Genomic DNA, 27,099 nt, shown 5'->3' with positions numbered 1-27,099 from the left:
CAGCTGTTAATGAGCGTATAGTATTAATGATTATTATTATTATTTTAATATAAATTTGACTATACTAAAATAATTTTAATAAATTTAAATATTTTCAATAATTTTATAATTTTTAATATAAAAAATATTATATGTATAATTTTTTAAAAATTAATCTGAATTAATTAATTTTTAACAATGAGTTCATTTATTTAAAAAAACATTTTTTTGAGGTTTAATTTTCTCCCTACATTTGTGGCATATAACGTTCTTGCATATATCGTTTCCGTTGTAGCATTTATCATTTCGGCTGTAGCGGTCGCTTTCGTGCGGCGCACCCTATGTTAAATCTTCCGGTCCCGCTTTCCAATGGCACCTCTTAAAAAGTTAAAACCCTAAACCCTTTGATTCCTAGCTCATCGACGGCAGCAAACTTGTGAGCATCTTCGTCTCTTTCTCGCGCCACTTTTGTCTATTGCGAGTTGCGCCCTCTCAGTAGTCGACGGACATGGCGAGGCTTCTCCGTTTGGCTTCTTTAAGGCCAGCACTTTATGCTTCGCAGGTCCTGCTCCTGATTTAGATTTTTCGTTTTCTTACTTCTTTTCACAGCCAAGGTTGGATTTTTACACTTTAAAGTTTTGTGTGTGTGAGTGTGAGTGCTGAAATGGATTTTTTTTTTCTACCCTGATATTACAGTACCTTAAAACAGTCAGTACTAGCGACGACGTTATGATATAAGCCCTACATGTAATGGAGGAAGGGAACAGTTTTATTTTATTTTTGTTTATTTTCTTTGGTTGACGGTCTTTGACAACGCTAATCTGCTCTAAAGGAATGTTTATTTGGGGTTTCCAGATCCAAAGCACGTGCAGCTTATTTATAACCTACCAAAATGTGCTACGTTTTTCATGTCATGTCAAAAGCATGTCCGAAAGATGTAGTATTTAGGTGGGAGTTTTCACTTTGTTTTCTGGAAATGTGCATAAAATTTTTTAGAACCAGAAGTTGGTATATAAGATTCATCTCTTTTTTTTTTTGTTGGTTCACAAGTTTTTTGTTTTATTTTGAAGAAAGTTTATTTGGGAGAATTTTACACATAATAGGGAACATATTTGACAAATTTTTCTTTATTTTTTCTAGACTAAAATTAGTTCCTGGTCAGGAAGCTGAAGTTTCAGAATTTTAGATGTCTTTTTCTGAGTAATATACCAATCAAAAAGATTATTCATCTAGATTAAATAAGGACTGGCTAGTCTGTCATGTTACTTTTCTCATTTTTGTATCCTAACTCATATCTTTAGCGTGTTTCTTCCTTCAGAAGTATGGAGAAGGAATCATGGCACCTGCAGTTCAAGTTTGTAACTTTTCTTCCAAAGGTAATACAAAACTTTTGTTCCATGTTTTATGTATAAGTTATTGCTCTTTTCATGCGATATTTAACATGCCAAGCATCTTACGCACAAAGCATTGTTTGCTAAACATGCATGGCACCTGCTCTTTTCATTAGAATTGATCTCTTAGACTTCATTATTTGGTAAACATGCATTTCATCATCTTCTTTTACTGCAAATATTACTCTTTCATAATCATGTGCGCTTTGATTGCCTGAAAGTTTGCTGATGGTTATGGATTGTATCTTATTTTCAATGTTGCTATTGTAGCTAAAAAAAAGTCCAAGTCAGATGGATCTGAATCTAGTGAAGAAAATCTATCAAAGAGGGATCTTGCTTTACAACAAGCCATGGACCAGATTACTGATGCATTTGGGAAAGGATCAATCATGTGGCTTGGTCGTGCTCAGGCTCCTAGGGATGTCCCTGTTGTATCTACAGGATCTTTTGCATTGGATATGGCATTGGGAATTGGTGGTATTCCAAAGGTATTTTCAGAAGTGTAATTGGATAACTGTTAAGCTTCTTCAATGATACTTGATGGAAACAAGAAAGGAAGTCTTGGACATATTACTTGAAGTATTAACTTATTAGTTATCTTTGTTTTTACAGTTAGTTTTTATAAATTTTACAAGAAGTACATATAAGATAATGATGTAGCATGCAAAAATAGTTATATTCAAATAAACCTCTATTATTCATCTTTATTTTTCAGCCGGATTAATTGTAAAACTTTTTTTTTGTCTCTGGCAGGGGCGCATCGTGGAGATATATGGTCCAGAGGCATCAGGAAAAACTACACTTGCTCTTCATGTGATTGCAGAATCTCAAAAGAATGGAGGTAATGTTTAAGGCTAATTATCCTATTATGCATTAACATCTATAAGAATGATATCTCATGGATTACAATTCATATTTTGGTTGTTTTCATGTCTTTATAGTTTGTTTACTATTAAAATAACTTAGATAATGAATTATATTATTCTTGTAATTTTGTAATTTTCTCCATCATTTTCACTAATTATTTGGTTGTTACAGGGTATTGTGCTTTTGTAGATGCAGAACATGCTCTGGATCCAGCATTGGCTCAGTCTATTGGTGTAAAAACTGATAATTTACTCTTTTCACAGCCAGATTGTGGTGAGCAGGCACTTAGTCTCATTGACACTCTAATTAGGAGTGGTTCAGTAGATGTTGTGGTTGTCGACAGTGTAAGTTGATAAGTTTTTTATTATGCTGCAAGAATTTCTGACACTATTCTTTACCCTATGAACTTTAGGACCTTCAATTCAGTGATTTCATCATATGTGAAATTCTTTATATATTTCATTTGTTCCATTTTTGTGTGAAATTATAATTCTTCTTACCTATATGATTCTCTACTTCACGCACTTGATCACTATGTGATGATGCTTTTCTGAACCTTGTTCAGATTTTCAATCGTCTGTATGATAAGTTTATACCATCAAAAGATGTATAATCTCCTAAATTATACACGATCATAGGATCTCAGACAAATGAATCTGAGGTACAGAATGTGTGGAGAAATACTATCCAATAAACAAAAGTGAGCATTTGTACCTATGTTTTAGATTATGTTGTACCTATGTTTTTAATGTGGTGACATGTAAGGTGTGTGGGCATGATGTGGGATAGTAGATTGGATCCTAAGTTGATTTCTGCACAGTTCAAAACACGGGAAGAAGCCTGAAACTTAGTTCATAATGTTCTTTCTAGGTTGCAGTCTTGCCACCTGATTTAAACAAGTTTAACTGTATTGAAATTGAATCAGTGTTGAAGAGAACTTAGGACATGAAGTATGAACTTCAAATTCTGTATTAACTTCCTAAGATTGTGTTTTCAGGGTTCACGTGTTGATAATTTGATTATCTTTTGAGCACAGTTTTCATTTCTAAATTCACTAATCATATTGGAAGAATACTTGGTAATGAAACTTGAGAAGTTAACTTTTGAGGGTATTAGAAACCAGTATCCGGTAGCACATCCATCCACTGACAATAATGGTTCATATGATGACTATGAACCTATCTTTTGTGAACTTCTGACACACGAATTTCAGATCCGGTCTTGTTCATGTACTATACCTATGATCATTATTGTTTTGGAAACAATCTTGCAGTTGAAGTATTATCTTTGTTGAATTATCCACTAAAGTGTTCTCAACTACAAGTAATATTAAATATTTCTCAAAATTAATGTGTCAGATACTGCATTAAAATTGGATAATTACCCTACTAATTTTCTTTCTACACTCTAGGTTGCTGCCCTTGTACCTAAAAGTGAACTTCACGGCGAGATGGGTGATGCCCATGTGGCTCTTCAAGCAAGGTTGATGAGCCAAGCATTGCGCAAGTTGACTCATTCATTGGCAATGTCACAGACAATTTTGCTGTTTATTAATCAGGTACGTTTTGCAAAGTAACAGGTTTAAGCTCTACTTGATTCATAACATCATGAATCAAAATGAAATCAGCATCTTTACAAAATAGGACTTGGATCTCCATCCCATTGAAGATCAAATGTGATTTCATTGTTCAAGTCACTCCAGATTTCTTTTATTCAGATAAGCAATTAATCACGACTATCTTTCTACTTGTGCAGGTTAGAGCAAAGCTGACCACATTTGGTGGGTTTGGTGGACCTACAGAAGTGACCTCAGGCGGCAATGCTTTGAAGTTCTATGCATCTGTTCGCTTGAACATCAGACGTATAGCCTTCGTTAAAAAGGGTGAAGAGGTAAATAAATCATGCAATATTTAGTTTAATTAATAGTTCATTACATTGCTGTAGTTTTTCTATGAACATTTTACATAAAAGCGGCTCTGAAGTTTGAGTAGAGTTTTATTGCATATTTGCTATTCAAAGTTTTGAATTGTGGCATGTCAATTTGGGTCCAACAAGCATAGTTTTAAAACCTGGATTGAACTGACTGTTAGATCAGAAAAACAATTATTTGATACTGTTCTTTTTTCCCTCTTGACATGTAAAAAATGCTAACTCAAAATTTGACATAATTAAATTTGGGCAGGAAAATGTTTCTTTTTCATATTTTTAACCTACTCTAATGATAATTACATTCATAAAACTGTTGAATCTTCCATTTTAAAACTAACTTCAAGTTGGTTATTATCATTCCCTTCCTATATCACTTCTTATTTTTTGTTTGCTAGTAAATCAATTGTCGTAGGTTAGTTTATGTATAATTGTTATTTTTCGTAAGTAGAATTTTAGTAGATTATATCTTAAATGGGTTTGATTAATATACTGCTATAATGTTAATTTGGAGAAATCTGACAAAATAATTGTGTGGGTTGATGTCTTAGTTGATCTACAATGTTTTACAACTATATCAAGAAGTTGATGGACACTAACTCTAGGATAGGACATCATGTATGCTACTTGCGTTCGTGTAATCGAGTTACTACACGATCTCCTTTTTTGAGGGAATTGTTAGAAATGAGAAGCAAGAGTTTCATGATGGATTACTTTGTTCTTTGCTCTTTCTGAAGCATATTTGATCTTCTTAACTAATGAAAAACTCAAATCCTCCAAATCTGGATAACAATCTTAACATCATTGACATCTTGCAGATTATAGGGAACGAAGTGTCGGTGAAAATTGTGAAGAATAAGCATGCTCCTCCATTTAGGACAGCGCAATTTGAGCTCGAGTTTGGGAAGGGGATCTGCCGGGAATCTGAGCTAATAAATCTTGGATTGAAACACAAGCTCGTTATAAAAGGCGGCGGTGCTATGTATAGTTTCAATGGACAAAACTTTAGAGGGAAAGATGCAATCAAGCGATTTCTCATTGATAATGAGTTGGTACGAGAAGAGCTAGCAACAAAGCTGAGGCAGATGATATTATCAATCAATGACAAGGACAATAAAGCTAACTCCGAAAGTGATGACCCAAATGACGAAGTATCTGAAGATTCAATTACATCTGATACAACCGATGAGGAACTTACTGCCTCAGCTTGATGCATCACTTGTCTGCTTGATAACCCCCAAAAAACTTTTACCATAAGCTGAGAAGTACTATTTTGGTGAAGCCTTCAAGTTTTGTGGGTCATTTAATGTACGTCGTATGTATACCTATCGTGATCGATCAATGGGATTGGATTAAGGCTGCCAAAGTTCCTGTGAGCTTATGCAATCAACTACTCATTAATATGTATTGAATTTCAGTGACACCGATATTTGTTTTGTTCTTGGAAATTGAGAGTATGGAAGAACTTGTGCTTTTTAGCCCGACAATACTTCAATTAGCTAAAATGTTCTACTATAGTACTTGTGTGTGTGTTTTTTTTGCTATAAGTTTAAATGTTTGCTTAGTCTTAGTTTTAGTGAATTAATTAATGATTTTTTTTAATGAATGATTATCTGAGAATAATTGATGAGTTATTTATTGTGCGAACTTTTTAATTTATTCTGATAGTGAAAAAAATTTTATATGGGTCAAATATTAGTTAAAATGGATGTACGATGCCAATTAAATAAAATAAAAAATATTTGCGGGCTTAAATAGATTTTTTTTAAAATAAATCTTTATCTGTACTTTTTTTAACTTCTTAGGTGCCATCTTATCATAAAAAATAATTAACAAATAAATTTAAAAATTAAAAAATGTTTTTATGATTTTGATAGTTTTTTTCAAAAAGAAAGTGGACGATTTTTTTTTTGTTTTTCAATTTTTTTTTCTTCAGCCCGTAACGGTCTTGCGTATGTCGTTTCGGTTGTAGCGGTCGCTTGGGTTCGCCCCATGTCAAGCCGCCCCCCTCCCGCCGTCTGATGACACCTCTTAAAACCCTAAACCCTTCCCTTCACAGCCCATCGATGGCGACGAACTTGTGAGCATCTCCATCGGTTGCTTGCGTCTCTTTTGTCAATCGCGGAGCTCGGTCTCTCAGCGGCCGACGGACATGGCGAGGCTTCTTCTGCGGGCTTCTTTAAGAGCAGCACTTTATGCTTCACAGGTTCTATTCCTGATTTGGATTCTTCGTTTTCCTAGTTCGTTTCACTCCAAAGGTTGAATTTTTTTTGCATTCGGAAGTGTGTGTGTGTTGAAATTGCTTCTTGTTATTCTGCCCTGATGCTACGGTAGCCTTGAAGCAGTCGTTACTAGCGACGACGATGTAGATATAAGCCCTACATGTAATGGAAGGAGGGGATGAGAATCCTTTTTCATGTTGTTTGGTTGACGACTTTGCTTGACCGTCTTTGGCAACGGTAATCTGTACTAAAGAAATGATTATGGGGCTTATAGATCCAAAGCACGTGCGGCTTATTTGTAACATATCGGAATGTGCTACATTTTCAAATTGAATAGAGTTGGGAGTTTGCTTTTGCTTTCTGGAAATGCGCATAAAATTTTGTAGAAACAGAAGTTGGTATAGATAGCGTATGAAATTAAAAAACATATTAGATTTCTCTCTCTCTCTCTCCTTTGCAAGGTTTTAGTTTTGTTTTTAAGAAAATTTATTTGGAGGAATGCTACTCATAATAGGAAACATAATTGACAAATTTTCATTGTTGATTCTAGAAGAAAATTAGTTCCTGATCAAGAAGCTGAGGTTTCAGAGCTTAGCTGTCTATTTCTGAGTAATATACCAATCAGAAATAGTTTCAGAAATACGGAGAAGGATTATTCATCTAGATTAAACAACACTGGCTAGTCTATAATGTCACTTCTCTCATTCTTGTATCCTAACTGATATCTTTAGCTTGTTTCTAGTTTCAGAAATATGGAGAAGGAATCCCAGCACCTGCATTTCAATATTGTAACTTTTCTTCCAAAGGTTATATAAACTTTCATTCCATGTTTTATGTATACCTCAAATTTGTTCCTGTATAAGCTGTTGCTATTTTCATGAGATATTTAATATGCCATCCATCTTACCTACAGAGCATTAATGCATGAAGAATAATCATTAGGATCAATCTCTTTGACTTCATTATTTGTTAAACATTCATTTCATCATCTTCATTTACTGCAAGTATTTCTCTTGTATAATTATGCACTCTTTGATTGCATGAATGTTTATTGTTGGTTTTTCTGATTGAATCTTATTTTCAATGCTTGCCATTGTAGCTAAAACAAAGTCCAAGTCAGATGGATCTGAATCTGGTAACTTTTCTTCCAAAGGTATTATAAGCTTTCAATCCATGTTTTATGTGTACTTCAAATGTGTTCCTGTATAAACTATTGCTCTTTTCACATGATATTTAATATGTCATCCATGTTACCCACTAGGGATTAATGCATGGAGAATAATCCATTTGAGTCAATCTCTTAGATTTCATTATTTGTGAAACATGTTGGTGCAACCTTAGGTCAAGGTTGACCTGGTTGACCCGACTCGAGTTGACGTGACTCGAGTTGTATTTTGATGTTTGACTTGGGGAGATTGTCGGTGCAACCTTAGGTCAAGGTTGACCTAGTTGTGTTGCATGTTGATGTTTGACACTCGTGAGAGAGTTCTATTCTTGATGTGGGACAAGAATAGATGTTTGGGAGATTATTGGTGCAACCGTAGGTCAGGGTTGACCTGGTTGACCTGATTCGGGAAAAGTCCAAGTATGGAGACTTGGCACGGAAAAGTCCAAGTAGGGAGCTTGGCACTGGAAAAGTCCAAGTATGGAGACTTGGCACGGAAAAGTCCAAGCAGGGAGCTTGGCACGCGAAAAGTCCAAGTATGGAGACTTGGAAAAGTCCAAGTATGGAGACTTGGCACCGGAAAAGTTCAAGTATGGACACTTGGCACGGGGAAAGTCCTGATGACAGGCGGTGGGAAAGTCCTAACTGGATGTTAGGGTTGGAAAGTCCCGTGAGTGAAGCGGTAGTGGGAAAGTCCTAAGGATGTTAGGCGGTGGAAATCACGGTGAGTGAAGCCGTGGAAAGTCCCGTGAGTAAAAGCCGCAAGGAAAATCCGGATGGATCGGGATGATCGGACTTGGTGTTGGAAAGTCCAAGTAGGTCAAAGGATTGACCGGACACTTGGCGAGGAGTTCTAGCAGTCGGGAGTGACCGGATGCTAGGGATGAAGTACCAATAGGTCGAGGTTGACCGGATATTGGTTTGAAGTCTTGGGACTTGGTTTGGGCAAAACCAAGCTCGGATCGGTCACCGACCGATCCAGTGATACCTGTTTGCTCGATTGGTGATCGATCGATCGACGAAACTCTGTTCGATTCTTGATCGATGCAGTGACCGATCGACGAGGCGAAGGCAGCGGTGATCGGTCCACGACCGATCAGATCGATCGGCGGGACCGATCGGGAGACGATGTCGCGGAAGCACAGCAGGTAGGGATCGGTCGTGGACCGATCCAGTTCGATCGGTCCACGCATCGAGTACGCATGAAGGTTACGTGACTAACCGATCGGTCCGGGACCGATCGGCCCTGATCGGTCCGTAGACCGATCAGGTTTCTCTGCTGCCGAACTTCTTTGCGCCTTTCTTCGCAGGTATAAAGGGGTCGAGGGCTGCCGCTGCGCGATAACTTCTTCCTCTTCTCTTCTAGAGCTGCTGTTCTGGTGCTTGAGCTTTGTTGAGCTCTTCTTCGCAAGCTTCGCGTGAGCTTCTCGACTGGGATATCCTGCTGTTGTAGGTGTTCTGAGGAGCTGCTGCTTCAACGAAATCCAGTCGGCGAGGAGGCAAGAAAACCTGTGTTTTTACATTCATTGTTCTTGTCTTCTTGTATTTCTTGTTGTATTCCTTTCTTGCTGTTGCAAGAATATTGTGGCGAGGTTTCTCCACCCACAAGAAGTTGATATTAGCCGGTTCTCCGGGGACTCATCCACCGACGGATTGATAGGGCTCGTCCACCTTACGGACACGCCGAGGAGTAGGAGTATCATCTCCGAACCTCGTACATCGCTGTGTTAAGGTTTGATCTTCTTGTTTTCGTTTCTTGTTCTTATTTCCGCTGCGCTAACCCTAGTTTGTAGAAAGAAACGCGAACGATTTGGGGCGGTTATTCACACCCCCCTCTCTAGCCGAGGACCATCGATCCCAACAAGTGGTATCAGAGCGAGGCCGCTCTTCGACGGATCAACACCCGTGGGAGCAAAGCTAGAGAATGGATCTCTATGGAGAAGATGTCACCATTCCACCTTTCTACGAATGCGGCGACTTCGCGTATTGGAAGGTAAGGATGAAGTATTTTCTTATGACTAACATAATGAATTGGTTTTGTGTACAAGAAGGTTTTACTCCTCCGGTGGATGAAGAAGGAAAACCACTTGAGAAGAAGGAGTGGACAAGAGAACAAATTCACAAATCCGAAATCAACGAAGAGGTAACGAGAATAATTGAACTTTCATTGCCTACTAACATTTTGTGTAAGATAGGATACAACAATGCCAAGGAGTTGTGGAACAACTTGGCCAAGTACCATGAGGAGAGCTCCACCTCAAGCCATGAAGAGGAGCCTAGTGAGCCAAGTAGCTCACATCATGGAGGGAGCGAATTGGAAGTTGAGGGCTACTCAATATCCAAGGAAGAAGAGGAGGAGAGTTCCTCTTGTTCAAGTTCGGAGCAAGAAGAAGAAGTTTCCACCTCCGGAAGGGTTGAAGAAGAAAGCTCACACCCATCCCCAAACCTAGGTAACTCAAGCATCTCAATTTCAAATAAGTTACATATAATATGCTTTGAGTGTAGGGAGTGTGGACATTACAAGAGCAAATGTCCAAAGAGAGTTAGGAAGACTCCACCGGCACCAAAGGTCAAGGAAGCCAGAGTCCCAACACGCAAAGGCAAGAAGCACATGGTGTGCTTTCAATGCAAGCAACGGGGACACTATAGGAGCCAATGTCCGAAGAGGAGGAAACCTCACAAGGACAAGGGATGCACATCGATAGGGGGAGCTAAGGCAAACCCTAAGGTAACCTCTAAGGTTCATTATTGCAATTCTAATAAAACTCATGCTAGTAGTTTTGTTGCAATTGTTAATAATGATAAGCATGTTAACTTTAGGAACCAATACATGTGCTTAGGAGCTAAACATGTTAGCCTAGATAGGGATACTACTAGGAATGCTAACCCTAGGATTAACACTTCTAAGGTTAAGAAAAACCTAGGTAGAAACCCTAAATCAACTAGACATATGCCTAGGAATACCTCAAGGAAGAGTGATAAATCAAAAATTGAGGTATTAGAGAAGGAGAATCAAGTCTTGAGGTCAAGACTTGACTCTTAGGAAAAGGCTCTTGAGGATTTGACTCTAGAGTCTAGGGTCAAAACCAATGTCCAGGACAAGAAAGGTTTGGGTCACAAACCTAAGTCCCAAGTGGTCAAGCCCACTTATCATAGTGTTCCATTCGATTATGGAACAAAACCTAGGGCTAGGAAGACCAACACCAAGGTCACAAGGGGAGTCACCCCTAGAGTTGATCTTGATGAGTCCCAAATGGCCAAGGCTTTAAAGCCTAAGAGGGTCATTAGGAAGGTTGCTAGGGAAGTTATCCCTAGTGAATATTTAGTGAACCCAATGAGCTCAAGTAGGTATTGGGTTCCTAGGAGCATTTTCTCTACCCCATAGATGGGTTAGAGAGTGTCAACTCCAATAAGAAGGGTAGTTAACCCAACTTTGAGGAAATTGACACTCAAGGAGCATTTTCAAGGTTTTGATAACCTTTGAAAATGAAAAAGAATTATTATTTACTCCTTAAAGAGTAAATTGTGCCATATTTGAAAAATATCGATTTCAATCTTATTTGGCACAATTTAAGAAAACCTAGAGAAATACCATAATTGGGATTTTGGTTTTCTCTAAGGGATATATGGGCAATCTAGGGTTAGATTCTAAGTTAGCTAAGGCTAAGGATACTTAGATAGGGAATTTAGGTATTTTATTTGTGCTAACTTCCCATGATTGGTTGCTATATGCCATGCCATGACATTATACTTATTTTATTATCATTTGAAATGTCATGATAATGCTTAGGTTATCTATATGTCATGTGTTAGTTTCGTTTCAAACTTTATGCCATGACATCATGACATTGGCACATGCTTTCACTTATGATATCATTATATGCCATGTCATCATCTCTTGCATTATAATCAATAAAATTGATTTAAGGACAAACATATAATTTGATACTGAGATCAAATTGATGTTTAGAAAATGCATGAGAACTTAGCCTAAGTTGACCTTAACCCATATCTCACATCAAATTGACTTGAATGTGGTTTGATACACCTTAGATGTGTGTGAGATATTAGGATCATGAGTTAGGATCAAGGTGCATAGTTCTTGTACCTAGATGAGCCTAATTCAAGAAATAGGAGGATCATAGGGAAAGCTTGTGTACAAGTCATGTACATATAGCCCTAAGATTGTGGTCCCAAATTAAAGGGTTTGAAATCATTTCAAAATTGTTTTGAAAAACCTTGATGAAGCTTTCCTAGTGATAGCATTCATCATTGAACATTGTGATACAAAGTTGACTTAACTTTGAATTATTTCAGAGTTTTTGAATTTTGTATCAAGATTTGAAAATGGAAGTTATTCTCATAGAAAACTATTTTTCCATGATAGTATATGTTATGAGGAATGTATCCTCAAAATTTCACATTTTTTCGAATTTTCTGGAATTTTTAGGAGTTTCTGAATTTCGGGAAGGAAATCTCAATTCAGTTACTGGATCGTCAAGTATCAGACCGGATCGGTCACGGACCGATCGCTCCACCCGTCGGTGAAGCGTGATCGGTGCGGGGACCGATCAGGTAAGTCTGGCACGCAGAGCCCGCTGCTGATCATTTTTCAGCTGTTGGTCTGAAATTTCAGCTGGAAGTTGGGTTTTGTGGATTTCTAAGGTTTGGAACTCTCAAAGACATTGTTGGTGCAATGGTCAAGGGGGAGTTGACCTCTAGGGGGAGTCTTACCTAATTGTCAAGAGGAGTTGACTTTTAGGGGGAGTTTGTACTCCTTAAGACTCTTGAGGATTAGTGATATGGGATTATCACTAAGTTGATTGTTGAGTTTAGTATCAAGGGGGGAAATTAAGAGTTTCAATGAAAGGTATGGGACTTTCATTAGGAAGAAACTCTTGACCTTGATACTCTCCTTTGTCTTTTTGATGTGTGTCAAAAAGGGGAGAGTATTCATTGGAGAATTATTGGAAAACCCAAGTTAGGTTATTGGGTTAACCTAAGCTAGGGAAAGAATGTCAAGGAATGTTCAAGGAAGAACATTGGAATTCTTCTTGATGTGTGTCAAAAAGGGAGAGAATTATTGGAGAGCCCAAGTTAGGTTATTGGGTTAACCTAAGGGGAGAATGTCCAGAGAATGTTCAAGGAAAGAACATTGGACATTGGAAGATGATTGAAAACCTAAGTTAGGTTATCGGGTTAACCTAACTTGATTATGGTTTTGTCAAACATCAAAAAGGGGGAGATTGTTGGTGCAACCTTAGGTCAAGGTTGACCTGGTTGACCCGACTCGAGTTGACGTGACTCGAGTTGTATTTTGATGTTTGACTTGGGGAGATTGTCGGTGCAACCTTAGGTCAAGGTTGACCTAGTTGTGTTGCATGTTGATGTTTGACACTCGTGAGAGAGTTCTATTCTTGATGTGGGACGAGAATAGATGTTTGGGAGATTATTGGTGCAACCGTAGGTCGGGTTGACTGGTTGACTGATTCGGGAAAAGTCAAGTATGGAGACTTGGAAGAAAAGTAGGGGAGCTTGGCTGGCCGGGAGTCCTCACGTCGAAGCAAGAGGAGAAGGGAAATGACTTCGTGCCAGAGAGAGAAATCGGAAGACTTGGGCTCCAACGAAGTCGACAGCAAGAAGAATCGAGGAATAAGGCTCGGTCGCTGATGCTAGGGCAGAAGAGAAATTGGTCGGCGCTTGGGCTGAGGAGGAGCGGCACCTGAAGATCAGTGGCATTGGCGATTGGGAAATCCACGGTGAGTGGCAACAACAGAGGAGGGAAAATCGGATGGATCGGGGGTCGGCGTCAGCTGTGGTGGCGATCGGCACCGTCGCTCGGCGAAGTGGCGAAGCAAGGGTGGCGCGAGGTATCTACGTGCGTCGGGTGTGTGTCTCGGGAGGGAAGGAGAAGAGAGGCTTTTGGCTTCCCTTGGCCATTGCTTTTGTACCGGGGGAAGAAACCGTCGCGGAGCGATTTGGAAAAGGGAGGAGACGACGCGAAGGAGGAAAGGAGATGGCGTCACGGTGACCGATCGCAATGAGGCGAAAAAGCGGTGATCGGTCCACGGGCCGATCGGATATCTGATCGATGCGGGGACCGATCGAGAGCGATGTCGCGGAAGCACGGCGGAGTTGGGATCGGTGCGTGGACCGATCGGTGTCGATCGGTCCGCGGACCGATCGAGTGCCTGAAGGTTACGTGCACTAGCGTCGATGCGGGACCGATCGGCCCTGATCGGTCCGTAGCCGATCGAGGTTCTAGCTGCGCGCAAGCGGCTAGTTTCTTGTCTTCTTCGCGGTATAAAGGGTCGGGGCTGCTGCGCGATAACTTCTTCCTCTTCTCTTCTGCTAAGTGCTGCTGGTGCTTGAGCTTTGTTGAGCTCTTCTTCGCAAGCTTCGCGTGAGCTTCTCATATCTGCTGTTGTAGGTGTTCTGAGGAGCTGCTGCTTCAACGAAATCCAGTCGGCGAGGAGGCAAGAAAACCTGTGTTTTTACATTCATTGTTCTTGTCTTCTTGTATTTCTTGTTGTATTCCTTTCTTGCTGTTGCAAGAATATTGTGGCGAGGTTTCTCCACCCACAAGGAGTTGATATTAGCCGGTTCTCCGGGGACTCATCCACCGACGGATTGATAGGGCTCGTCCATCTTACGGACACGCCGAGGAGTAGGAGTATCATCTCCGAACCTCGTACATCGCTGTGTTAAGGTTTGATCTTCTTGTTTTCGTTTCTTGTTCTTATTTCCGCTGCGCTAACCCTAGTTTGTAGAAAGAAACGCGAACGATTTGGGGCGGTTATTCACACCCCCCTCTCTAGCCGAGGACCATCGATCCCAACAAAACACACATTTCATCTTCATTTATGCAAGTATTACTCTTGTATAAGCATGTGCTCTTTAATTGCCTGACAGTTTGCTGATGGCTTATGGATTGAATCTTAATTTTAATGAATGCTTCTGTAGCTAAAAGAAAGTCCAAGTCAGATGGATCTGGATCGGATAACTTTTCTTCCAAAAGTAATACACGCTTTCCTTCCAGGTTTTATGTATATTTCAAATGTGTTCCTGTATAAGCTATTGCTCTTCATGCAATATCTAATATGCCGTCCATCCTACTGATCGAGGATTAGTGCGTGAATAATAATCATTCGAATCAATCTCTTGGACTTCATTATTTGTTAAACATGCATTTTATTATCTTCTTTTACTGCAAACAGTACTCTTGCATAATCATGTGCTCTTTGATTGCCTGAAAGTTTGCTAATGCTTACGGATTGTATCTTATTTTCAATGTTGCCATTGTAGCTAAAAGAATGTCCAAGTCAGATGGATCGGAATCTGGTAAGGAAAATCTATCTAAGAAAGATATTGCTTTACAGCAGGCCTTGGACAAGATTACTGATTCATTTGGGAAGGGCTCAATCATGTGGCTTGGTCGTGCTCATGCTCCTAGGGAAGTCCCTGTTGTATCTACAGGATCTATTGCATTGGATATGGCATTGGGAATTGGTGGCCTTCCAAAGGTATCTTCACAAGTGTAATTGGATAGCATTTAAGCTTCTTTAATGGTCACTGATGAAAAACTGAAAGGAAGTCTTGAACATATTAGGGAAGGGGCTTTAATAATTATTCTGTTGTCAACATTAACTTATTAGTTATCTTTGTTTTACAGTTTTTTTTTTAAATGCAATTACAAGAAATGCATATAAGAAATGATGTAGCATGCAAAAACAGTTATATTCAAGTAGACCTGTATTATTCTAATTTAGTTTTCAGCCGGACTAATCAATATACTTAACTTCTGTCTCTGACAGGGGTGTGTTGTGGAGATATACGGTCCAGAGGCTTCAGGAAAAACTGCACTTGCTCTTCATGTTATTGCAGAATCTCAAAAGAATAAGGGTAATGTTTAATTTGGCTAATTATTATATCGTTCATTAGCATTTAGAAGAATGATATCTCATGGCTTGTAATTCATATTTTGGTTGTCTGCATGTCTTTGTAATTTGTTTACAATTAAAATAGCATAGATAATGAACTCTATTATTCTTGTAAAAAAATTGTGATTTTCTCTATCATTTTCACTTATTATTTGGTTGTTACAGGTTCTTGTGCTTTCATAGATGGTGAACATGCTCTGGATTCAGCATTGGTTAAGTCTATTGGTGTCAAAATGGATAATTTATTCTTGTCACAGCCAGATAGTGGGGAGCAGGCACTTAGTCTCATTGACAATCTAATTAGGAGTGGTTCAGTTGATGTTGTGGTTGTCGACAGTGTAAGTTGAGAAGAGCTTTCATGATATGTGAAATTCTTTGTATATTTCATCTGTTTCATTCTTGTGTTAAATTATATTTTTTTCCCTACTTATGTGATTCACTGCTTCACATGCTTGATCTTTATTTGTTGACACTTTCATCAACCTTGTACAAATTTTCAATAGCCTATATGACTTATATGCTCACTATGATAGGATCTCAGACAAATAAATCACAGGTAGCGAGTATGTGTCTGATTTATTCAAAAAAGTGATTGTGACATACTTTTGATACAATTAAGTTGTAATAGAGAAATAGTATCCAACTAAAAAAGTGTTCATTTGCAAATATGTTTTAGATTTTCTTATCCCAACTCAATGCCTAATGAAATTATATGCCATGCGGGACTAAATCTATATATTCTAGCACTCGTTAAACTGAAGCATAGATGTTGATCAATGTCTAACTTGTTAGTCTTACAGAAAGCAAAAAAGAATTCTACAAAGAGAATGAAATCGCAAAGGTACAAAGATCAGGAAGGTTACACACCAATGCAACATTTGAGAAATTTTGATGGCAAGCATTCCTATTTGGGACTATACCTCTATGGACAAAATGGAAATATGTAAGATTTGTGGGCATAATGCAGTGTATGTGATTGGATCCTACGTTTTTTTTTCTACACAGTACAAAACTCTAGAAGAAGCCAAAAACTTAGTTCATAATGTTCTTTCTAGGTTGCAGTCTTGCCACTTGATTTAAACTTAATTTCCTGTCCAGTTAGGTTCACTGTATTGAAATTGAATCAGTGTTATTAAAGAGAATTTAGGACACTTAATGTTTCTCAAATATGAACTTCCTGGATTAACTTCCTAAGATTACCTTTCCATGGTTCATATGTGCTGATAATATCCTTATCTTTTGAACACGGTTTTCATTTCTAGATCAAATTGGATGAAAACTTAATGTTGAGACTTGACAGATTTAACTTTTGAGGGTATTCAAAACCAGTAACTGGCAACACATCCATTCATAGCCAACTAATGGTTTGGAGGATGATTCTGAAAGCTTTGTGAAATTTTGGTGGAGGCCGTTTCAGGTCTAGTCCTGTTCTTGTACTATACCTATGATCATTATTGTTTTGGGAACAATCTTGCAGTTGTAGGTAATATCTTTAATTAATTATCCACTAAACTGTTCTCAACTATGCTTAATATTTAATCTTTTCTAAAAATTAATGTCAGATACTGCATTAGCATTAAAATTGGACAATTACCCAACTAATTTTCTTTTTACTCTAGGTTTCTGCCCTTGTGCCTAAAAGTGAACCTGATGGTGAGATCGGAGATGCCCATATGGCTCTTCGAGCAAGGTTGATGAGCCAAGCTTTGCACAAGTTGACTCATTCATTATCAATGTCACAGACAATTTTGCTGTTTATTAATCAGGTACCGTTTTGCAAAGTAACATATTGAAAGTTCTACTTGATTCACAAAATAATGAATTAGGTTTCCATCCATGGAAGATCAAATGTGATTTCATTGTTAAGTCACTCCAGTTTTCTTTTATTCCAAAAAGTAATTGTCATACATTTCCACTATTTGCTCTCTACTCATCCAGCTGCTTATGCAGGTTAGAGCAAAGCAAGTGGCCTCAGGCGGCAATGCCTTGAAGTTTTATGCATCCGTTCGCTTGAACATCAGACGAATTGGCTTCATTAAAATGGGTCAAGAGGTAAATAAATTATACAATATTTAGTTGTAGTTAATTTTCTTTGTTACGTTACTGTTAAGTATTTCTACGAACAATTTACATAAAATTAGCTCTGAAGTTTGAGTAGAGTATTATCACATATTTGCTATTCACGTTTCTAAAATTAGATATGACAAACTTAGTACTAAAATATGATTGAACTGCCACTTCGATTAGAAAATAAAAAGTGGATACTTCTGAGGTTTCTGATAGTTCACGAATTGGATATGCAAAACTGACTGATTTTCTCGCGCGTGCGCGCACACACACAAAAGGCCCTGCTCGTTTTCCACAAAACTGGCCAAGTATGATTTCAGCAAAATTAATCTTAAATAGATGAGATTAATATGCAACTATAAGATTAATTTGGGCAAGTCTCTCAAAATAGCTTGTCTGGGTTGATGTCTCAGTTGATCTACAATTCATCATAACTATATTAAAAAGTTGATGGAAACAATTGACTCCACGATAGGACTGACTGATTTATCACTTGCTTCCATGCAATTGAGTTACTACATGATCTCCTTTTCAGAGGGATGGTTCGAAATGAGGAGAGATTCATGATGAATTTATTTTGTTCTTTTTCGCTTTCTGAAGCATATTTGATCTTCTTAACTAATGAAAATCCAAACGTGCCTAATCTGGACAACAATCTTAATATCATTGAGATCTTGCAGACTTTAGGGAATCAAGTGTCGGTGAAAATTGTAAAGAATAAGCATGCTCCTGCGTTTAGGACAGTGCGTTTGGGGCTTGAGCACGGCAAGGGGATCTCCCGGGAATTTGAGCTAATAGATCTTGGCTTGAAACACAAGCTCATTACTAAAGGTGGTGGTGCTATGTATAGTTTCAATGAGCAAAGCTTCAGAGGGAAAGATGCTATCAAGCACTATCTTATTAAGAATGACTGGGCAAAAGAAGAGTTAGCAACAAAACTGAGGCAGAAGATATTATACAACAATGACGATGACAATAAAATGGACTCACAGAACGACGACGACACAAATGAGGAAGTATCTGAAGAGCTAATCATGTCCGATACAACTGATGAGGAACTTATTGCCGCCAATGAGGAAGTATCTGAAGAGCTAATCATGTCCGATACAAATGATGAGGAACTTATTGCCGCCTTAGGTTGATGTATCAATTCTCTGCTTGGGAACCCAAGAAACTTTACCAGGAGCTGAAAGGTATTATGGTGAAGCCTTCAAGTTTCTGGGGTGATTTATGTACTTCGTGTGGATACATACCTAGCATTCTATCGCGAAGCATGAATGGGATTAGCGTTCTCAAAGTTTCTCGAACGTTGACCCCAAATGTGTAACAAGTACAATGCATTACTCATTCATATGTATTGAATCGTTGTGACACCAATATTTCTTTTGTTTTTTTCCTTGGAAATTGAAATTAGTTTTATTCATTATTTGATTCATGTACTAGCTCATTTGGTACATATAACATCTAGTGTAGCTTTATGGGAAAGTAAAGAGGCCGTCGGGATTATAATGCAATAGTAAAAGTGCTCAGATGTCTCCCAACATTCATAATTCAATTTCCAAATGCAATTAAAAGATACTGAATTTTTAAGTCATTTGTCCCAAGTATTTCCTGATTTATTTTAATGATCAATAAAAAAATTTTTATAAAATTGAATCGGTCATCCTAGGTTCGACACCCATCCCATCACTTGGTAAGAGAAAAAATCGTGCACAATTAGCATAACACCTATGCCTATCATCATAATTCATAAATGCAACTTGATTTGCGATGATGAAGATTGACGAGTCAAGTCAGATCTAGAGAACATATTTTATGTCTGGCGAAAAAATAATAACCAATAAAAATAGAAAGTTGAATAAGCTTACAGGTGGTACAGCTCCATAGGCACCAGAATAAGCAGAATTCAATCCTGCCCCAGCTTGCTTAGAATCATGGTGCGGGTCACGCTTCTTTCTTTCAGCTGCATCACCAAATACCAAGATAGATCGAATCTCAACCTCAAGCCTCAACATAAAAAACCATTAGAAATCATGAATAATTACATAAATAACACCATGTTTCACATTATTTATTAATTTAGGAACAAATTGCATGTATGATCCTTGACAAATCTATATCTACAGGTTAACTCATTTACTGATTGGAGAAAAAGTAATAACGCTCACCCAATATCGCCGCCCCCACCACTCTAGATATAGGCAGGTAAATCACGGAGGACATTTTTATCCTAACACAGCAACCCTTTGTATGACATTTTGCATCCATTGGGAATTGACCCCAAGATCTGTGCCAGCAACCACCCATTCAAGTAGTGTGCTAACCCATAGTGGTTTAACTGATTCACTCATGCATGCACATATGATCACATAAGCATGTATAAATGTATGTACATGCAACAAAATGCAGATGTGTGCATACCATTGTTTGTGAATTTAAGGTGTCCACCTCTATAGAACCATTTTTAACTCAGTGGGAATGACACTTTTTTAATCATCTATGTTTAAACTCATGCTAAGTGAAAATAGAATATAAGACCTATCCTACCTCTGTCATCGTGTCTCTTCCTTCTTTCACGAGGGACAAATGTTCCATCAGCCTTTGCGATTATGTCGGACTTGGTCTTTGCATACTGAATTCTCTGGATAACCGAAAATGTTGTCATTAATGAGGGACTATTTTGTAATTAATGAGAAAGCCATACCTTTGACATTAATAAGCTAATTCATGCCAAACTAATGAAGTACACACAATTAGACTGTGTAAATCTAGTCATGTTCTATTAATTTATCCATTACAAACAAGAAAATCCTAACAAATGGTTGGTCATGGCCTTGAAAGAACTCATGCCACTGAGAATACATAATGATGGCTGAAACACAGGGCCGACCCTGAGGCATGCCACCGAAGGCAATGGCTAAGGGTCCCCGATTTGTTAGGGACCCCAAAATTTGACATGCATATATAATATATATTATATATACTTAGATTGTTTTAATAAAAACCTAAAAAATATATTTGATTGGATTATTTTAATAAAAGTCCAAAAAAATATATATTATTGAATTGTTTTAATAAAGGTCCAAAAAAAATATATTTTCTATTAAAATTTAAGAAAAAATCTAAAAAAGAAAAGAAAGAAAAAAAAAGAAGGTAAACGATCTTTTTTTTCTCTTTCCAAGATTTTATTTCTTGTACCATTCTTTCTTCATTAATTTATTTACAGAAGTCATAAGACTCTAAAGAGTAAAAAATGAATCTTGAATGTTAATTTCCTCCATTCTTCTCCTTTAAATCTCTTCTAATTAAATTAGAAAAGTTTATTAATTTTAATTTTATCAACATCATCATTCATCAATATATAAACTTACAACATAAGTTACCTACTTATCTATATTTTTTCTTATTGTCAATATTCAATATTGATTTTTAATATTGTATTGAAGTCAATATTTTATGATTTTTCTTACAGATTTGAAAGAGTTTAAATAAATCATCCCAATTTTAATCATCATAGAATAAGTTATATCGATTACTTCAAGCACAAACCAGTCTTTATTATTCTTTTACTATTATTTTCATTGTTTGTATTTGTTTCATTGTTGTCTTTGTTGCTGGTTTTGTGTGTTTTATTTTTACATTTGAAATTTGTGTTTCTAAAAAAATATCAATCTTGGAGTTAGAAAAGAAACAAAAGAAAAAGAATGGAACAGATTATTAAAACTCACAAAGGTGTTCTTCGTAAGTTTTTTAAAGCTAGCTCTTTAATGAAAATTTAGTTGATAAATTGCAAGAAAAAAGTCAAGAAGAACTAAATGATCATGTAACAAATAAGTAGCAATCGAGTAATCAAGAATAATTAAATAATCATGTAATCAATGAGGGGGAAGAATTAAGAGAAAATGATGATCATAATCATGTAACGAATGAGCAGGAAGAATTGAGAGAAAATGATGACAATGATTTGAATGTAAATGACTTGACAAGTTTATGTATTGAAAATGAGATGTCAGAAAAATTTGATTTTGAAAACCTTATTGATCATTTTGCTTCTCAAAATGCTAGAAGATATAGATTTTTTTCAACAATTATTTCATATTTTTTTTATTTGTAGGTATTACACTTTTTTGGAGAAACTTAGGAAACATATTTTGTATGGTGTAAGAATCTTGAGAAATAAATTTGTATGAAGTTTACCATATTTTAAATGAAATATATTAATTTTTAAAATTTTCTATTAAACTATATTCAAATTGTACGTTAGTAAATTTTTTTCCTAGGAGGTCATTTTTCTCTTTTTGCCCAAGGGCCTCCAAAAGTCAGGGCCGGCCCGGCTGAAAAAAACAGCAAATTCAAGAAATAGCTACCTCCAATACTAATGCCTGGTATATAAAATGCGTTACCAAAATGTACAACTGATGTGTATGTATATATATATATATATATATATAGTTGTGTTCTATCAATTTATCCATTACAACATGAAAATTCTAACAAATTGTCAGTCATGACCTCGAAAGAACTTATGCAACCCTTTGAGAATGCATGATGGCTAAAAAATGCAGCAAATTCAAGAAATAGCTACCTCCAATACTACTATAGTTGCGAAGAAAATTCAAACTGGTGTATCTGATTATTATAACAAGTTGTAGACTTCCAATGCCACCAACACATGTACAATTGCAGTCATGAAGAAACACTTGTTTTTAATCTAGAACATCAATAGCCTATCATTCTCTTTTCAGCAATGGTTAATATATTGCAGAAATAGCATTGAATGTCTATAATACAAACATGATATCCACCACAAAAAGAGTGTCACTGTGCCTGCATCATAATTTCACAACATTAATAATATGATGTTTCCAAAACTTGTGATAGAAATTGTAGATGTTGAAGAATTATATCTAACCATTTGTCAAAGATTCAGGAAATCATATAAAGCTGTCAAAGGCATGAGTAATAAGAAATTCCAAATGAGCACTCAAGACTTAAAATAGTTTCCATGTGTGGATAGTAACCATTAAACTGTCTTACCATGGGCTTGGCGTAGAATGGAAATCCTTGCATCCTTTTAAGTGCCTCAGTCGCTGATGATACATCCTCAAAGATTACCCAGGCCCGTCCCTTGTGTTTCAATGTCTTAAAAGCAAGGACCTTTAATATCTTGCCAAATTGAGAAAAACTGCGCACAAGGACTTCTTGAGTTCTAAAATAGAAACATATGCTAGTTCTGGTGAAGCACTAAAATAAATAACAAAGAAAAAAATCGGAAAGACAAGTTTAATATTATATTCCCATGACATAGGATAAAGCTATTGTGTAACCAAGCCGAAAGAAGCAAGCTGAACAGACAAGTTATACGAGTGGGTGTTTCATAATTGAAATCAAAAGACTGTTTAATATTTTTTTATATAAGAAACAAATACATATAACTGTGAGGCACCTTTTGCAGAAATATATTAGAAACAAATATGAAATTCAGAAACTAATAAAAATGCTCAATTATTTTTGCTAGCTTTGGGTGAAGCCAAACTAATCAGTTTGATTAGTTCACAACATTACTTCTATATATATATGTCGATACGGCGAATAAGGTGGGACCCCTGAGTCGGATCAAAGTTAAGGAGGCCGGCTGACATGACGGTCAAAGTCAAGGAGAGATCAATCCTAGAAGCTAGCGCAATCGATTGTCGCGGCCGAGAGATTTTCCGACAAGACCATTGGGCCAGTCGGACGCCGAGTCCCTCAGTAACTAAAGACGAGTCAGCACCCTCTAGAGCCAAGTCTTCTTCGCCACTCGAAGATAGCACGATTAACTAGTTCGACCGAGTAATCCAGCCAATTGGAACTATGGTTCGATCAGATGGACTGGACACCCGGTCCAATCGAACTCTTTGGCTAAACAGATAGACCGAGTGAGGGACGAGTCCTTGGCAATACTCCGTAAATCCGATCGGGTTGCCCTTGCAAGCAATTGTCGATCGAGTTACAGGAGGGATTTGGTCGGCTTGCCAGGTAAGCATATTATGGGCCCCTCAACCCAACAACCTCATTTTCCTTTTTGGTATTTTGTGCCATGTATGATAAAGAATATTCTATATGCAAACTGTACACTAGAAGCTTCCAGTCTGCCAAACGCAGAGATTGTGGGTCGATTTTGGGAAAGGTGTTGGAGTATCTTTATGGTCTATCTTTTTTGAAAACACTTTGAGATTCATGTATAAACAAATAATAACATTATAAAAGGGGGTCTCCATGTTGGTGTAGTACAAGGCTAGTGCTCAAGAACAAGACCAATCTTGAAAACTTTCCAAAGGAAAGAGCAAATGTAATGAACTCCAAATCGTATTTCAAACACTGTCCTTAAGGTTTCATTTGGTCTATAAATTATGCAACACAAAGACCCAATATCCTTTAGGATTAGATGAAGCTAATTGCCTAAACTTTGTACTGAGTAAGCCAATTCAGAAAACAAGGGAAAGGAGAGCAAGAATGTGTGTTTATTTTCCATCCAACTTAGCTTCTTTTATAGACAACCAAGCACATTGAAAATGCCCAAAAGTTGCGACTTTTTCCAAAAGTTGTGACTTATCTTTCAAGTCTTTTTTCATTTATTTAAAATATCCAACAATCCTCCGCCATTTTCAATAATTGAAAAATATTTTATTCATGGATTACAAAACACATCTTGATAATTTATGCATCAATAGTAGTATCTTTCAATTGAACCACTCTCCTAGTGATAGTTTCTTAGAAGTTTGTAAACCATTTTGGTAGCAAAGCTTTGAACCAAAGGTTTATGTAACAAACCACATGAACCATCACACACAGATTCACTTCTTTTTAATTGTTATAAACAACATACACTTTGTAATGCTACAATCCTTTCATGAATGTGTCAAAATTTAAGTCCAAAACTTTTATGGATAATTAAATCTTACATTCATATAGGCAAGTTCTCAAATGCCCCCGCCATTTGTGGCATTTTCTGAGACTTGTTAAGAATCATTAAGTTCATCCTCGCTTTACTAGCGGGAATTTAAACACTTATCTTTGATATAGTGTTTCGACCTTTGTCCTACTTTTCATCTTTTAAGATTTATTATTGTATTAGCTTCTTTTGTTCTTCTAATATTTTTGTATTGAGAGCTTGTACGAGACTTCTCCGCCACCGGATTGTTTCCGAGAAGGAGTGTATTTGATAGTGGATGTGTGAGAGAGGACCGGATCCTTGGATTAGTCACCTCATTTGAGGTGGATACCAAGTAAATCATTTTGTTAGCATTGAGGAGCTTTGCGTTAAGTTTATCCGCTGCAACATCATCATCGACGAAGCGAGAGAAGCTATTCACCCCCCTCTAGATCCGAAGTGTCGCAACAAATTATTCAATTTTTAAATCTTATTTGTTAGTCTGAAGTACGACCAACCCAAGTTAACCTCGTATGAAGTAGTTTCATTAATTTAAATATCATTATAGGATTCACAGGTACAAGTTATAAATTAAAAAGTTACAAGTATCAACATTAAGAATAGCAACTAGCATAAAAGATCAAGCAATATAAAGACATGTATTAACGGAAAAATAATCCAGAATGTCTATTTAATTTTTAAAACAATCCTTCCTGGCTTAATTGCCATATGAAGCCACATATGAATAGAAAGTAGCATAAATTGTTTACCCTTCAATGATTTAATTATTTTAAATCCATTTCATAATTTTAAATATCATAAAAATATCCCTTTTATTTATTTATTCGTGCATATGAGAATGTATAAAGAGTAGGATCGAAGTTACCTACTTTTATATACACCAAAATCTACTTCCACTTTCGAAGTGGACGGATCATTTTTGATCTCTTCCTCGTAATATTCTCCATTCCTAAATTGATTAAAATCAAATATACCTTACAATTTCCTTTGAAGCTACCTTGTTGCTGGAAAAAAGGGACAAAGCAAGAAAAAGGGTTGATGTTGGCTCAATCTTGTGCTGTAAATAGGGAAAAGAAATTATTGTTGATGTTATTGCTGGATCCCAGAGCAAATGAAAGGAATGCTAAGAAAACTGCCGAAACAATGAAATAAAAGGAATGAGAACTTTTTCCTCTTTGCTGGTGGCGTCAGCTAGCTCTGCTGGCTTTGGTTGGTTGGAAAACACACAAAAGAAGGGGAATAAGGGTTACTGCCCTTGTTGCTGGAAGAGGGCGGCAGCAACAACAACAGCTGTTGTGTTTCGCTTGATTGCTGGTGAAGAGAAAGGAGAAGAAGAAGAAGAAGAAGGGCTTTTGTGCTTGAAAAGAAGAAAGGCGATGTTGTTTGCTGCCTGGGAGAAGAAAAGAAGGAGAAGACAAAAATAAATTGAAAAAAAATACCAGTATTATGAAAAAAATAATAAATTAAATTAATTAAAAATAAAAATTAAATAAAATTTATATAAAATTGAAAAAATAAAGTATTGATAAAAAATAATTAATTAAAAAATAAAACTAAATAAAATTAAAAATATAAGAGCTATTTTTAAACAAAATTAATTAAAAAATTAAAACTAAATAAAAATTAAATGAAATTAAAAAAACGGTAAAGTAGAGAAAAATCCCCAATGACAACTTGAATTTTGCATGTAATCCCCATTCATAAAAACTTTGTTTCCACCTCCTGCATGCAAAGTTTTATTTGCTTCAACTCCTTCATGCAAATATTGTGACCTAATTGCCCCTCAGATTTTTAGGTACAAAAGGTCCAAAAATGAGTATAATTCCTCTTAAATTCAGCACTTTACATTAGAATCGAGTATATTTTCTATTAAATTGAGTATATTTTTTTCCTGTTTTAATATAATTTCTCTTAAATTCAGCACCATGTAAAAAGAAAATTTAGTATATTTTCTATCCAATTAAGTATCATTTAAAAAAAAATCTAGTATATTTGAGTATATTTTCTATTAAAATTTCCCTTCATATTTTTTTAGGTATAAATAGTCTAAAAATAAGTATAATTCCTATTAAATTCAGCATTTTAAACTAAATTGAATATATTTTCTATTTAATTAAGTAGGACTTTTTTCCTATTTAATATAATTCCTCCTAAATTCAGTACTATTTGAAAAAAATATAATATATTTTTTATCCAATTGAGTATCATTTAAAGAAAATGTAGTATATTTTCTATCCAATTAAGTACCATTTAAAGAAAATCTAGTATATTTTTCATCCAATTGAGGTGGAAAAAGAATCATACTCAATTTGATAAAAAATATACTAGATTCTAATTTAATGTACTGAATTTAAGAGAATTTATATTCTTTTTTAGATTTTTTATACTTAAAATATCAAAGATAATTAGGTAACTATATTAGACTAGGGAGAGAGGAGATAGAGGGGGCGGTGTGTGTCAAACGGGACGGGACGGAATAGGACGTGACCGGTCTCAGAAAAGAAAAAAAAGAAAAGGAGGAGTAGAAGGAAAAAAGAAAGGATGGGACGCACGATGACGGCATGGCTGCTGTGTACGTGGCGTCGGGACGAAAAGAGAGGAAAAAAGA

At 36.5% G+C, this 27,099-nt stretch overlaps 3 protein-coding genes across 12 annotated transcripts; 2 read left to right on the top strand and 1 right to left on the bottom strand.

Annotated features, from left to right (window-relative positions):
• Positions 1-365: 365 nt before the first annotated feature.
• LOC121997533 (DNA repair protein recA homolog 3, mitochondrial-like) lies at positions 366-5,650 on the top strand. The gene is made up of 8 exons (XM_042552003.1): positions 366-541; positions 1,298-1,355; positions 1,641-1,858; positions 2,124-2,211; positions 2,409-2,581; positions 3,649-3,795; positions 3,993-4,127; positions 4,982-5,650. Exons 1-8 carry the CDS (start codon positions 488-490, stop codon positions 5,372-5,374), a joined length of 1,266 nt encoding a protein of 421 aa, XP_042407937.1. The 5' UTR covers positions 366-487; the 3' UTR covers positions 5,375-5,650.
• A 531-nt stretch (positions 5,651-6,181) lies between these two features.
• Positions 6,182-18,983, top strand: LOC121997530 (DNA repair protein recA homolog 3, mitochondrial-like). Of its 10 annotated transcripts, XM_042551997.1 has the most exons (11): positions 6,204-6,369; positions 7,128-7,191; positions 7,485-7,538; positions 14,514-14,567; positions 14,856-14,891; positions 14,966-15,073; positions 15,365-15,452; positions 15,656-15,828; positions 17,110-17,256; positions 17,441-17,542; positions 18,238-18,983. In XM_042551997.1, the coding sequence occupies exons 1-11, from the start codon at positions 6,359-6,361 to the stop codon at positions 18,697-18,699; spliced, it is 1,299 nt and encodes a 432-aa protein (XP_042407931.1). In that variant the 5' UTR covers positions 6,204-6,358; the 3' UTR covers positions 18,700-18,983. The 10 variants fall into 10 exon arrangements, with proteins under 10 accessions (XP_042407926.1, XP_042407925.1, XP_042407928.1 ...); XM_042551992.1 differs by having other exon boundaries at positions 6,182-6,369; positions 7,134-7,191; positions 14,856-15,073; XM_042551991.1 differs by having other exon boundaries at positions 6,182-6,369; positions 14,856-15,073.
• Positions 18,984-19,300: 317 nt separating this feature from the next.
• LOC121997532 (U1 small nuclear ribonucleoprotein A-like) lies at positions 19,301-25,722 on the bottom strand. Its single transcript, XM_042552002.1, has 5 exons — positions 25,663-25,722; positions 25,466-25,548; positions 22,595-22,742; positions 20,105-20,198; positions 19,301-19,520 (listed from the first exon to the last, which is right to left on the bottom strand). Exons 3-5 carry the CDS (start codon positions 22,625-22,627, stop codon positions 19,357-19,359), a joined length of 291 nt encoding a protein of 96 aa, XP_042407936.1. The 5' UTR covers positions 22,628-22,742; positions 25,466-25,548; positions 25,663-25,722; the 3' UTR covers positions 19,301-19,356.
• Between the last annotated feature and the right edge of the window lie 1,377 nt (positions 25,723-27,099).

The sequence above is a fragment of the Zingiber officinale genome, chromosome 6A (assembly GCF_018446385.1).
Source record: "Zingiber officinale cultivar Zhangliang chromosome 6A, Zo_v1.1, whole genome shotgun sequence".
Taxonomy (NCBI): domain Eukaryota; kingdom Viridiplantae; phylum Streptophyta; class Magnoliopsida; order Zingiberales; family Zingiberaceae; genus Zingiber; species Zingiber officinale.
Note: the sequence above shows the minus strand (reverse complement) of the source record. Positions and strands in the feature narration are given on the sequence as shown.